Consider the following 15,061-nt stretch of genomic DNA (forward strand, 5'->3'; position numbering starts at 1 on the left):
TTTGACAATTTTGATAGTTTTATTAAAAAATGATGTCTCTTGTACTTGACTGCACAATCCAGTACCCTTAAGCAGGTATGATCAAGTCAAACCTTAAGTCATTCTTTTCACAACCATAGGAGGTCAAAGTTTAATAAAATTACACCCATTCCAAAATGGCAATACTGAAGCAAAGTAAAACCAGCTTACAATTTTGTACCATGTGTATTACAAGAAGGTTTACACAGTGAAATCAATATATAGGATATTAACATATGTACTATTTGTCCCTTCACTTATATACAATATATACATCTTGTTTGCATGTACAGTATATTCATACACACATATATACAGACACTTGAGTCTACATCACAATAATTATAGCTTTAAATCTGACATGAATAACATATACATGCTTCCCAGAAGCATTAAGAGCTTGAATGTCCTAGACATTGTAGATTGAAGCAACAGTAACACAATATTATTAAAGATAATTATTATCATAATATAGAGGTTTAGAAACATCAAGGTAAATAAAATCCTAATTCTAAGGATGTTGGCAGGATGATTAATTTCCCATTGAGTAATTATACTCAGCACCTATAACATGTCCTCTTTTGTCATTGTGCAAGTACAGAGGAATTAATTTCAGAGTCTTTCTACTCTGGGAAAAAAGTGAATAAACTGTGCTTTAGTTCTGGGGTCCTGTCTATGCATTGTGTCTGCCTGTTAGCAATGACTCAAAGGCTCAATCTTGATCTCAAGGCTGAGCAGACACAATTGGAAGAGTTTCAGATTTTGGTCTCTGGGCCGTCTGTTATTAGTGGCTGAAAGGAGTTGCGGATCCTGGCAGCTTCTGCAGCACAAAGGTGACCAAAGGCTTTGTTGTACCAATCTGGAGTCCTTCCCCTGAAATCAAAACAGTATTTCAATATATGATAACACGCACACACAAGGGGCTTCAAATCAATATCTTAAAAATGCAACTAAGCATTAGGAAAAAAAAACGTAGTTCTTGAGTGAGTTAGTGAGAAAATTTTAATAAAATAAAAAATTTAATAAAAATTTACTTTTAATAAGATGCTTGTTGAACTTACTTCAAGTCGACTCTGCAGATATGAGTTAGTCTGGACTTTCCTGAGCCGCAGGGTTCTAGCAGGTAGTTGGATTCCAGGACAATGGCTCGTACCCCTCCAACAGGACGACAATCCTCATGTTCTATAGACACAGAAACCAGGGAGCAGGCGCCTTTGGGCAAGTCTGTCCTCCATGACCTTGAATAAACAGAAAGAGATTGAGTAAGAAGTGATGGCTACTTCCAAGCAAAGGATAATATGTTGTTTAGCATTTTCTTATCATCATCACTCACCTGAGTACTACAAAGTCCCTGCTTGGATGAGGGGGCATGCGATTGAGGACGTACTGAAACACCTCTGTCTGCTTGTCCAGTGTCTCACATACTTTCCACTGCAACAGGTCCACATCCCACAGGTGGCGCTCTCGCAGCACACGATTCAGCACTACAGACGGAGGTGCTTCCACCTCCACAGACACTCGCCAGCGTCTCAAAGGGTTCCCATCTCCCACCTGGATGGGAAACACACACAGAATCCACCGTGTTAACTTGGGGATCTGAATGCCAGATCCATGTTTGATGGGTCAAGGAGTGCATGTTGTGCTTGCATCATTTATTTTCTGTTGTCACTGTCATGATTTGGAGTTAATAAGTAATGTATGAAAATAACAAATGAACTCCAACCAACCTTCTTATAGTAGAGCTCTGTGTTATCCGAGCTGCTGCAGGACACCCAGTATTTGGACTTTTCTCTGGCCTCTTTGAGCAGGTTCTGAAGTCTCCCCTCCATATGGGTTTGATATGTTCCATCATCATCCTCCAGCTGCTTGCACAGCTCGTCAATTGTTGGTGCATGCAAGTCAGCCTCCACGTATGAATTACGTGACTGAGTAACCATCTCATGAGGAATCTAATGTGGGTATAAAAGCATGAGGTAAGGCTCACAGAGGGAGATCTGTAGATATAGCATTTTGGTTGGAAATTCTTGCATCATCTCAACTACAGATTGTACCTCAAAGAGACGGTTGCATTCTATGATCATATGAGCGAGGCCCTGTGTTGCTGCTAAGTTTTCATTTAGATCCTTCTGGTCTGGCCTGCCAGTGGCGTACTTCTTCTGCATGGCCCTGAGGATTATGGTGAGAGAAACCTTATTAGGCCAGTCTCCAGGTCAACATCCCCACGACACAGAGTATATAAACCCTTCCTCCGCTCTGCAGGAAACCCCTTTGATCCCTTTAGCAACAATTTCAATGTGGTAAATTAGAGAGCTTTGCTTTGGTTGCACACAGCATGGTCCCATAAAAGACTGAGCTTTAAAAAGAGTGCCATGTCCTTAAACTGTTAAAACTGGTTCAGAAGGAGCATAATCTAATGCCCCCAAGCGCTGAGCAAACCCTGTAACCCATTTAATATCTTCATGGAGGAAGGTGAAGATAATCATGCAGGACTTAATAGAACGCATGCACGTCTTGTTCATTAGCTTTTTAGGAACTGAGTGGCGGGCAACTGTAACACTGGAAGACACAAGGAAACAAAATGTACCTTGGTGAGAGATTGTCTTTCTTGAGTATGTTGAGATGAAAGAGGGAGGGGGCCAAGCACACAGCGATGTTCATGGGTGTCATCTGGTTCTCCTCCACAGAGGAAGTGACGTCACTGAGGAAACAGAGCAGCGTCTGCAACACTTCTCGGTTTTCATCTGACATCAACATGATGGCTGCCTGGACAGCTTGCAACCTTTGGTCCTTCGGCACATCTGCACAGTTGAGAGAATTGATTTCTATTATTTCTGCTTTACAGACATTCATGAACTGTCAGAGGTCTTTTACTAGATTTGAAAATGTATCCTCACACAGCCAAATGTATTCTAAGTTCTTCAAATTAAAACAAAACCAAATGAGACAATTAAGTTAAAACCTGATGTAGGACAAAAGAAAAGCAAAGAGAGATCTATGTTCTTACATTGATAGATATGGAGAAAAGTCTCCCCCAGCTTGCTGGTGAGCAAAGGCTCAGGCAGATCCCTGAAGAATTGCTTCACCATGTCAGCCACATCATAGGCAGACTGTTCCTCATAGTTCACATTGTCTGGGGAACTCTCATTCATCTGCCTAAGAGCTTGAATTCGAGACTTCACCCCTGATTTACGAAAGAGACCCACCTGGAAGCAAAGGAGAAACGTTGACAGCTGACAGCAATATGCAATTACATTGTACAGCAGTTCCGCTCACTGCATTGTTATTATACTACTATTGTATGTGCCTACAACCTGTGTCAGTCATTGTGCACCGAAACCTTATACATATTAGATGAACTCAAACCATTTGTTACATCATATGTGAAAATGCAGGTCATATGCAACATGAGTGAGGGTGTACTGTGGCTGACCTGGTCAAGACACTGGCTCCTCAGGTACCGCAGGGCCTGCTGCAGGCCGAGGGGCAAGGGTTGTCCAGAACGCTGGACATGCACTATGAGAGGCACTCCGAACACATTCTTATCCTTATAGTCTGGTACCTTCATTCTCTTCATAAACTTTGGCACAGACCTAGGAGAGACATCAACACAATATGTTTGACAACTTGCTCTATTGGCTAAACAGGAGACTATTCTGTAGAAATACCAAAAAAATACAGCACAGACACATTTACTTAACATGAAATAGCATTACCAGCATGTAAGCTAAAAGGAAATTTGGTTACAGCAACTCATTAAGGCCTAAGCCAAATGCTGTGCTTTCCCTAATAAAGAATGGGTGTAAATAATCATGAATAACACCAAAAGTGGATCTTGAAAGTTAAAATGAGACTTACCAAGTCCAGCCATGCTTGTTGGACATGGAGTACTTCTCCATGATTGCTGTAAGGCGCAGCAGAGAAAACTTCTGCAGCAAACTCAGCTGGCCTGCTGACTGGTTGGTAATCTGCAGGGATGCCACTGAGTGACTTAGGCGATTAGATATCTGAAAGCTGGGCCATCGTAACCTAATGCCATAATAGATGAAACAGCAAAGAAAAATAAAGCATTTTACTTTTTGTTCAAAGAAGACTTAACCTGGTGTCATTTCAAATACTTCAGGGCTTTCAGTTGCATGAGTCTTACCGATTAGGTCTTGTGAGTGAAGCACCTACTCCTGAGTCCCTCCTTTCCCTGAGCCTTGTTGATTCTGTCTCAGCCAGTGATAGTCCGTCTCTGTCCCCATAACTAGGCGTGGTATGGTTTTCTGTGACAGAATTTCCCTCGAAGTCTAAAGTGATCTGACTAGAGGACTGGAGACCCTCTGTATCTTCCCTCTTGCCATCCACATGCGCCAGTCCTTCTCCAACAGGCAAAACATTTTTAGACCAGTGGTCCACTATCTGCTGTAGACCATTGACGTGCAGCAAGATATCGTCCAAGTGCGGGAAGAGGTCCTCTTTCTCCAGGTCTATCAGGTCTCCGGTGCTGGCATACAGATGTGAACCAGGAACGTTATCGTACACACTGATGCGGCTGCCTCTGGAGCAGCACTGGGTGACAGGCCTGGATTCCTTCCTACATGAAATAAGTGGGGAGTCCAAGTGCATGCTGCCTGTATGCCAGTTGATAGAGGCACCATTGGTTGGAGACAGACTCTCTATGGACAGCGCTTTGGGGAAGGTCCCTGGTTTGTGGTCTTTGGGAATGTGGACCACCAGGTCTTCGTAGGAACAGAATTCATTCCTGCGGTTTTGTTCTGCAACTTTATTCACTTGGGTGCCTGAGAAGATGTCTATGTCCTCCAAGTACATGCCACTGCGCTTGTAGTCAGCCCGGTGAGGCTTACGCTCTTTCAGGCTGGGTGTGCTGACAGTGCTGCCACTAGAATGGCTGCTACCCTCACTACTGGACTGGGACGGCAGAACTTGGCTGGACTGTGTTTCTGGAGCCACACCATCTCCATTTATGATCTCGACACAACGGAGCGTCTTCAGTGCCTGGGCCTCCTGCTGCATCACTGGAGAGCTGATGACCAACATCTTACGGCCCCTTCCCAGAGTTCCTCGGGAGCGCAGTGTCTCCATCCGCTTCAGAAAGTCTTTGGCACGGATGCGGCTTGTCTTGCCGTGCTTATCTGGTAGTGAGCCGTAGTGAGAAATCTCTTTGGGGATGTGAGGCATGGTGAGAGAAGTAGAGTCTGGCATTGCTGCAGAATCTGAGCAGGTGCGGGTGGAGCAGTCAGAGTCCTCTGTGCTGAGGCCCCTATGACCGCTGCCCCCACTGCTCTCACTGTGCAGAGAAGAGACCTCTGGCTCGCTGAGGTCTGTCAGAACACTCTCGCTGCTGGTGGTAGTTCTCAGAGGCACGCCGTTCCTGGAGGACTGACCCTCTCCGTGGTCTCCCAGCAGACAGTCAATGTCCTGTAACCTGGACCAACGCCTGCTGCTCCACTCAAAGGTCCATTTGTCACTGATAGCAAACAGGTCTTCTTCATCAGAGTCTTCACTCTACGGAAAAACAGATTATGTTCTATCAATATTCTGGCCTACATCATATAATTTGGTGATTTTTTTTGTAGAAATGCATTTTTCTATTTAGGTCTCTCAAAAGAGACTACTATCAAATTAAATACTAATAAATACAATTAAATCAAAAAGATCATGCATACACATCCTCCACTCATTACCATGCACAGGAAAAACAATAAACTGAGATTGACTTGGAAATAGCATATGTAGCTGTTGCATATTTTTCAAACTTAATGTTCCCAGTATTAGCTGGCTTGCACAATAAGGCATACACAGCATCAAACATATCATCTATGCCACAAAGACGAGTTAAATAGGGAATGCAGGAAACGCTAGAGGATGTATCTGCTCAGAATTAATAACATTATATAATCAGCCAACAATGATATAACCCCAGACTAATTATTCCTTTGAGTTGAAGACTTTTCCATAAATAGACCAGAGCAGGAAAAAATATCATTAATATAAGCCAGCAGGCTACATTCCAAATGGGGAAAGATAAGAAGCAATCATACTCAACAGGCATGAATACAACAATGGTACAATCTCAAATATCATAGAATCTAGGTTAAAAGGTTGAAACCAGATTATATGTATGTTGGTGCAGGAAGCAAATGCATAACTTAAGGCAATCTTTGTAAGAAAATACCATTTCTTATGGAGGCATTGACATTTGTCTTGTATTTCTTACAGTTTTCAAATGACAGTTATGACATTCAAGTCAAGGCATGAGACTTTCTGAGGAGTAAAAAACAAACCCTAAGAGGTATATAAAAAGTATTATATTTCAAAATAGTCTATGCACAAACAGAAAGCATGACATCCACCTAAGCCTAAACATTTTTATTTATTTATACTGAATCATCAGTTTTTAAAACAATACTTTTATTACATTTGGGGAGTGTTCAAGATGTCAAAGACAGCAGAAGCATCATTTTGATGATAAAGCTCATAATCTAGAGTCACTTACTTTCTTCTTCGGAAGGTTCACATCAAGTTTCATAGAGGCACACTTGTTCAAGGTGTTGAGTCGCCTGAAAGAAAAATGGCCCGAGAATGAAAACAGCTCTAAACAAACAAGAAGAAGCACCAGAATAGTCTCCTAATGAGCAACCAGAAATAAAACCCCATTCTGTTTGCTATTTAAGTGTTAAACGAATCAGCTTGTGGTCTGGATGCACAACCAGACCCAGAGGGAAATTCACTTTGTCCATGCCACAATATCCTGAATCTAATAAACACCGGTAATTGTCACTTGCTCTGTTCTCTCTCTCTCAGCATTGGATCTGAGTGATTGTGACTTGAAAGGTGGTGTGCAGTAGTTGGAAGAAAAGTAAACTGATGTATCAGCCACATTTCAGCTCTAATTTCAGCCCAAGGCATTCAAAATAGTAATTTTTAATTGTTACTTATCTACAGATGCACCAGTTTTTGATGGCATCATGCACATTTGATTCTTTCTGAACTTTGTTGGGTGATTTCAGTTGTGTCTGACGAGGCTTACATTAACACCAAAGCTTTGCCTCTGAAATACAATGCAAATGGAAATATAATGTAATATTGTCTTGAACTCAGTTTTCCAAAAGTCTCTGTGAGAAGCAATGAAACATTTTTAATATTTGTAATCAACCCGGCTTGGAGCCTTGGGCTTGGTGATTAGAGGTTTAGCGGGTGTGCAAACTGGGATATATAAAGGAACAGCCATAAAAACTGTACATAGACCAACAATAGCATAAAGCATGACAAAATACACTCTAGCTCACTGTGCCTCGGCTTTAGACAAAAAGGAACTCATTTGTGGTATGATAATCACAAGCTTTTACAGCTCCAGATATTTCTAAAAGGCTTTTTACAGATCGACAGTATTGTTCTGTGACGGCAAATGGCTTCAGATTGAGACTGAAACTATCCCCCAGTGCTGCGGATGATAGGGGTTAGCCAAACAAAAAGTTCTCATGATTGTTACTGTAGATAGTGGGACCCAACCGAAGAGAGGATTTCTAAGCTGGGGGCCCTTTATTCCACATGCCTAAAGAGCTTTGAATGCGGTTGCTAAAATAGGAGGCTGCTTAGCCAGGGATCAGGGAGAGCAATCGCATACATGAAATATCTATCAGTTTCAGTTATATCAAAGACATCCACAGTTTGTAGGGTGATTTTTATATTTGCACACTAGGCTGTGATGGCGTAACTGACAACAAAGCCATCCTTATGTTACCATAGAGATACTGGGAAGTCAAAGGCAAAATCACGCTGGAGGTGGAACTGTTTCCAATTGTCTTCTATTTATCCCGTGGCTAGTTTGGAATTTAGATGAGTTGCTTTAGGGTTGTTTAGAGTCAGTCACAGTATATTGAGCTGTTCGAGGAAACCCTCATGCGCCTCCTGCTCCCCTCTCGGGGTGGTTGCCATGGTAACCGTGGTAACTGAAGTGCCGTTTTTTTTTTTGGCTTGAGAAAACCTTCCCCTACCTTCCCCTACAAGGGAGTGATGTGGAGCCACCAGTTGTGGGCTTAGTGCACTTTTATCTTCTTAATACTGTCTGGCTAATTGGGGAAAAAACACACACATCCAGTATTTCTCATGTAGTTATATCACAGAGAAAATAAGATATTGTGCTAATGCGCTTGCAGTTAAAGTGTTTATTAAACCAGTATGTCAGTCTAAGACTTCAGTCCCGACAGATGAAGATCTGTACGTACTGATTCAATAAATCAAATAAATGGGGTGTGGAAAATTCAGCTTTTATAGCCAGGATAAAGCCAAACATAAAACTGACATAACATTATACTTTTGCCATCATGAGATGTGAGATGAGTTTTTACTTCAAGCATTCTCACATAGTTACACTTCCTTCAGGCAAGGAAATTATTTATGGCACTGACTAATGGATGAGCCACCGTGTTTCCAGTGTCAATCAAACATCTGGTTACCTGCACAGAGGTTCCACAAGATCTTTGTCCAGAAAGTCATGATCTCTTTTCACAGGAGTAATGTCAATGGGGAACTGGGAATCTGAAGGAAAGAAAAATGGAAGAAAACAGAGAGTGTTGAAATTTGATTTGATATTTCAGCAGTTCTTTTAGACACTGTTCATGGACAGGATGAATGGAAAGAAAGATCTGGAAACCACATTCTTTCCAAAGTACATTGAAGGCTGGGAGACCATCAAACTTGTTTTGTATGCGATGGTAATGAGAAGAGACAGAATGTGCCCAAATAACAGCGCTCAGGCTTGTGCAGGAATTACGTCTTGCTCTGGGTATGGGCCTCCTCTTACATAACTTAAGAGACTGAATCCAGACCCTCAGAATCTAACATTCCACCACATTCATGAGAAGTCGTTAACTTTTTATGAAAAGCAGGAGCAGCAGTGAACGCTATGACCACAACAAGGCTCAGTCTGTTCTTTAAGGGGGCAAACATTCAGATCTACTGTAGGCTATGAAACATGATTACATCCTAATTAGGGATTTAATTTCATTCACTCTAATGTCAATTCTAATGCATGAGCCTGATATGATACATGAGGATCAGGTTATCTGCTTTGCATTCCGACAGCCACTATCAGTGCACATTTCTTGAGCTCTGTTACAACTATCTTCAAGCTGTCAGCAAACAAATATATTGCTGCAAAGCTCATCAAAAGTCTGGCCCCAGCACAAAGATCTGAAGGAGTAGAGCTACTTCAAGCTCTGATAAAACCAATTTCTTCCCATGACTTCAGTCTCTAAGCACAGAAGACAAGTTTATGTCGTAACCGTAGCTCGGAAAAGATTAGACTTTAAAAGCAGCCGATGTTCCGCTTGTTTTGTGGTGTCTGGGGATCCAACTGGAGCCCTTGCTCCGGGGCTTCCTGAGGACAGTTGTGTAAATGAGACTCACTATGCAGCCCGTGAATACATGGTTTTGTGTACAGTGTTGGGGACAAGCGCAACAGACCAGATGACACTGTGCGCCATTATTCACACATCATCTTAAAAAGCCCACATGAAAGCTAAAACAGTGTTCTGTTTCATAACAGGTATGAAAAAGCTAAAATGAAAATGCCATTTTTGGTTTTTTTACAGAGTCTTTTTTATTGATGTGCTACTTCATTTATCTCTATCTTTTAACCAAACATTTCCCCTCTTTGTGATGAATGTGTGTAGGAGTTTTCTGAGTGCTTTTATTACCTTCGAAGAGCTGAGCATACTGGGGAAATCCTGCTGCCCGCAGCCAGTCACACGCCTCTTTCGCTTCAATTTCTGAAACACAAGAAAATATATGTTTTTAAAGAAGGATGAAAAATGTAACTCAGCCCCATTAAGTCATTTTCATTTTGACAAAACCATTGCAGCATTAACCAAAGCAGTAAAACCCCTGTGCACCTGATGTCCTACAAACACAGTAGCTTTGCAGATGGACAGATGTGGATTCTCAAACTGAAACCCCCTTATTATTATTCAGAGACAGCGCGGATGTGATGATGACCCCGCCAGGCAGTCTGTCTGGGTCGGAGGTATCCCAGCTCACTCACACGAGACAACATGGGACCTTACATAATCATATGTATTTTTACTTTTAAAACAACATATATGACATAACATACCAAAGACTTAAAAAGAAGGTTAAATAAGCAAAAAGACACTGTTGAGCCAGAGATACTATCATATATAAACCACATGTTTAAAGAGAAATAACCCATTTTAAGACAACAACAAAGTTAAAAGAATGATACAGGTAAAAAATAATCTTAATCAGAGCCGTCAGTGACCGTCAGTATCACGCCAACTTCTTGATAAACCAGTGACCCCAGCAGTCAGGACCACATGTTGGTCCTGCTGATTTACAGAGTGAGCCGCCTGCAGGCTTCAGAGACGCTGATGACAAGGAGAGGAAACAGACCGTTGGCACCTTTCTATTAATGCTAATATAGTTGGGTGCCATTTACCGCCTCGGTGAGACATACTCTCCGACACACCCGTGCTAAAGTCCACAGCCATCTTTGCATTAAGAAAGAAAATATTGTTATATTAAATAAAGTATATGTTATGTTTAAACGTATAAGTAAAGTTAGAAACTAAATAAAAGCAACAGAATGAGGAAGAGACCCATAAACATTATATTTCACCTAAAATTCTTTTAAAGTTTGCTCCTTAAATATATCTAGAGACAGTATTCCTTCACTTTAGTCTAACAAAAATAGAGCTGAAATGATTAGTCCGTAATTATGAGGAACAATTTCCATCATTGATTAAATGTTGAGGTAATTCACTCCATTCCAGTTACAAATGTGATTATCTGCTGTGTTCTGCAAAAAGGTACATTTCTTTGGGTTTTTAACTGTTTGCTAGAAAACCTCTGGCTCTGGAGGGCTGTGGTGGACATTTACTGTTTTCTCATGTTTTAGTGACAAAACAATGAATCGATTGATCAAGAAAATAGTTAATAGATTAATTGCTAAAAACATACAAGTAGGGCATTCTGCAACAAAATACACAAGCAATTATTTCCATTACTTACAACCCAAAGTCAATCACTCACAGCTACATTATCGAGGATTAGAAACCATAATGGTAAATACCATAAATCATTCAACATAAAATTATAAAGCGCATACTTTTAACATATATAGACGTTATTCTTACCCGCACTTCTTTAAATGCCACAAGCTAATACATTTCCTGCTGCCTCTCAGTCTCTCACACACACACACACACACACACATACCTGAGATTTAGCCAGTTTTCCATAATGTAAAGAATTTTTAAGAGCATAAACATCACATCCAAGAAAACTTAGCACATAAGCTGCAGCCATGGGTAACAAACACCTCTCCCATCACACATCTAAGGTCTCAGTTCCACTCCCTGTCTGTGCCTGTCACACTACAACTGAAACATGAACCGCGGTCATTCATCACACAATACTGTGTAATTACCGCGACTGTAACCTTGTGATGAAGATACTGCTATCGTCTGTTTTTCAGAACTGTGGATCCGTGACTCACCTGTGCTGCTTCATGTCTGTGTCACAGAGAAATCAAGGAAAATTTACTTTGGTCTTCAGACTGACCAACAACTGAATAAATATTAACAGTTCCCTGTGTCCTTGGATAACAAAAAAGTCCACTGTTTACCCCCTCAACCAGCAGTTAAGTCAACATGTGTGCACTGCCAGGAGCCACTCTGCTCTGTTCCCACCTGTATCACCAGGAGCTAAAGGCTTTCTGTTCAACTAGACTTCCCTCCCAGGTGGATAATATCAGGTCTATATTATTCAACTGCAGCACATAGTGAAAGCGCTGCCAGGTCCTCTTGTGTCCCACAGCCACAGGTTGGACCACTGGGAGCAAGTAACATGAGCTGGGAATTCCTCTCTGTTTGGCATTCTGTAACACGATACCGAGACATTCTGTCCTCTCATCCTCTCTCTAAGGAAATCTCTTGTGGATAAAAGGCTGGGACGGGCATCATGCCAATGAATGAGAACTTGTGTTTGCTCTACTCTCCACAACCAACAGCTTTAAAACTGTGTACAGTATAAAATTACAGTCTCACATAGAGATGAAACCCAGTTTGGCTGTCACATAATGGCCCAGAAAGTCAAAAGGCTGTGCACAACTAAAGCATCTGTGGCAAGGGCAACTCCTTCTTTTACAACTCATTTTATGCAACGTTCACAATCAAGAGCATCGGTTATGTAATGATATGTTATGATGCGCCGCAGGAAAAGATATGTCACACTTGCACAGGGCTTGGGCTGAGCAGACACAAGCTGTGGCCAAATTAGAAAGTTTTAAAGCTTCGTTCGCATTCCACCTCTTACACAATATTTACAGCCAACTACACGTGTGAAAACTTTTAAGGGTTTTTTTGTGATAGGCTTTGTTTTGTCTTGAGCTGCATCTGCCTGACTGCAATGTTTTGTGACTAACAATAATCTTCTTCCTTTCATACTCTTCTGGAAAAAAAAAAACAGATTCATTCATCCAGACTTGCTTTGAATAGAAAACAAGACATCAACATGACTGAAGCACCAGCCTTGATATGCCTACTCTCCAAAATCCTTCAATCAACGAACACCATAGTTTATTTCCGGTAACAAATTACTGTGTACTTACGGGATACTTTCATCATACAGAGAGAGTGGTTCATATATCCGTCAAGACTTAAGAGTGTCTCTCGACGTGTCAGAGCATCCTTATTCCCACGCTGAGCCACATTCCTGCTCTCTCTCTGAACACAGCTTGTAGTTTGAACTCAGATCCACTGCTCCCTCTTTCCCCTTTCTCTTTCCATCTACCCCCAACCACCATGTGCCTGTCCCGATACTAAATCTCTCCTTCAACCCACCCCTTTCTGTGGCAGGCTCCCTAATGTTCACCCCCTCTCCCTCCTCCCTCAGCTTCTTGTACCCGACCCTCCTACCCAGCTCTGCCCACGACAACTCTTTTATACCCCACTCAGCACATTTTTGGCAAAGATCTAAGCTGCAGCCAAACAGCGAGCATTGCCTCTGAATTCTGGGACTCTTCTTGTATTTCAAGACACAGTTTTTAAAACATTAAAAATGTACTACCATTTCCTGGTACATGTCTATGTTTTTGTAATTTTGGTCAGATTACATTATGTCAGCTTTTACAGTCTTTCAAAATTTCATCCAAGAAGTGTTAACGCTGTGGGAAATATTTTATTTAAACAAACAAAAGGGAAGTGGGGTTTGGTAGAGTCCAGATGTTGTTCCAGCAGGTCAATGAAATGGAAAAAACGTAGGCAGCTGAAGCGGGGGGAAAACCATGACATAAACTGTCAGCAATCAGCAGCAGTGAATCATGCTGAGGCACTCAGCTCACAAGACTCCGCGCTAACATCATCACAGTGATATATTAGTCTGTTTCACCTCAGTGTCAGCCTCTTTGTCTGCGCAAATCAGTGAATGAGTGGAATTGTGTGATCTGTGTCATCTGAGACAGCAACAGTGGTGCTGTGACACAAAACAAAGAATTAGTTGATTTTTCTTCAGAATACCTGAAAAGATTTCCTTTAACATAATGAATAAAAGAAAACAGATTGCAAAGAAATAGTGACTAATTGTGAATACGTATAATATTATAAATGTTTAAATGACTCATTTCTTATCTGAAACAAAATCTAAAAGACTCTCAAACATTTTGAGTTTCACCATCTATCCAAGCTTATAATGAAGATTATTATGGGGTTAGGTTAAGAAGAATAGAAAAGAGAAAAAATTAAATTAAATTGAAAAAAAAAGCATATAGGCAGTTAATCCATCATAAATCTAATCCCAGAGTAGATACAGTGTGTGGGTCTGCCATGTGAATACATATGGTGAGCTGGTAATCTTAATGTTCCTACAGTGACTACTTCCCCTATTTGGCAAAGAGCCATATGCACAGAAATGACCAGAGTCAGTCTGTTTAAGAAGATATCATTTATATCTGCAAACCTGCTGTCATGTTAACAGCCCAAGTTTACATTATATTATAAAAGGTGACATTACAAAAATATATGATGTATAAGGAAAATCTATTAATTTAAATGTGCTGATAAAATGACCAGCACTTTCAATTATAGGGGTTTGCCCTAGCACCATGATTACTCAAGGATATCACATCTATCCATAATTTCCTATAGCGTAAGTAGATTTCCATATGTAGGCCGCTTTTACTGTGCCTGTCTCTTCGTGATGTTTCTGCCATTTCCTCTTGTAAAACACAACTCTTCTAACCTACTGGGGCCAGGACTGGGTACAAAGCTGCAAGCATAGACAGAATGACGTGGGCAGTCCACTTTAGTCACCTAAACCATTTAGCAATAAAAACACTTTAAAAGCCCTCTAAGACAAACTGCTTAAATGTATAAGCACAAACTGAGCAGACCCTTACAAATGTGCCTGTCCATTCCTCCCCCACACCGCACTGAATGAATCAGCCAGACAAGCCAGCCGAATATATCAGTCAAAAAACACACAGACTAAAACTGAGCGCTGAGATTGTCTGTATCAGAAACACCTGGAGAAAGAAGAGAGCCAGCAATATGGAAAAAAAAAGATTCCACTACTGAGCTGGCTGGCCTAGAGGTGTCGTCACGCTGGGAGGCATGAAGGAGAGGCCTCTCTTCCCCTTTATGATGCTAATTGCATACAGACACCCACTCACAGTGAGCAGTCAGGGTTACTGTAAAAGTAAGGCTAGACAGACAGCCAGGGGAAACACACTGCCCCCTCTTGTAGTCTGACCAAAAACCACAACATCTGATGCTTCATGCCCAAAATAGCCTAACATTTCCTTCTGCCTCACAGTTTGCAATTGTACATAAGGAGACAAGAAGGAAGCACAAACAACAATGAAAGACGGACACAATGATTGTTGATGCAGGTGGCACAAGAGATCTGTTCATAAGAGTTTTTAAAAGTTCAGGTCCTCTAAGGGGAATGCTGGAAATGCACAAGGTAGATTAATACTGCGCTGCCCCATGTAGTTCACTTAATGTCGTGGGAATAAAGCCTG

At 41.3% G+C, this 15,061-nt stretch overlaps 1 protein-coding gene across 1 annotated transcript in view; it reads right to left on the reverse strand.

The window, feature by feature from the left end:
• The window catches only part of stard13b (StAR related lipid transfer domain containing 13b), a 58,201-nt gene continuing 43,140 nt past the window's right edge, over positions 1-15,061 (reverse strand). The window contains exons 5-17 of the mRNA XM_070828945.1: positions 9,723-9,794; positions 8,481-8,562; positions 6,518-6,581; positions 4,163-5,526; positions 3,874-4,044; positions 3,449-3,608; positions 3,023-3,221; positions 2,603-2,816; positions 2,070-2,184; positions 1,746-1,967; positions 1,352-1,569; positions 1,080-1,256; positions 1-891 (exon numbers count right to left, since the gene is read on the reverse strand). Of these exons, the coding sequence (XP_070685046.1) occupies positions 774-891; positions 1,080-1,256; positions 1,352-1,569; positions 1,746-1,967; positions 2,070-2,184; positions 2,603-2,816; positions 3,023-3,221; positions 3,449-3,608; positions 3,874-4,044; positions 4,163-5,526; positions 6,518-6,581; positions 8,481-8,562; positions 9,723-9,794 (3,176 nt within the window). The 3' untranslated portion in view covers positions 1-773. The remainder of the gene's footprint in view (positions 892-1,079; positions 1,257-1,351; positions 1,570-1,745; positions 1,968-2,069; positions 2,185-2,602; positions 2,817-3,022; positions 3,222-3,448; positions 3,609-3,873; positions 4,045-4,162; positions 5,527-6,517; positions 6,582-8,480; positions 8,563-9,722; positions 9,795-15,061) is intronic.

This window comes from Pempheris klunzingeri, chromosome 4 (genome assembly GCF_042242105.1).
Source record: "Pempheris klunzingeri isolate RE-2024b chromosome 4, fPemKlu1.hap1, whole genome shotgun sequence".
Lineage (NCBI taxonomy): Eukaryota > Metazoa > Chordata > Actinopteri > Acropomatiformes > Pempheridae > Pempheris > Pempheris klunzingeri.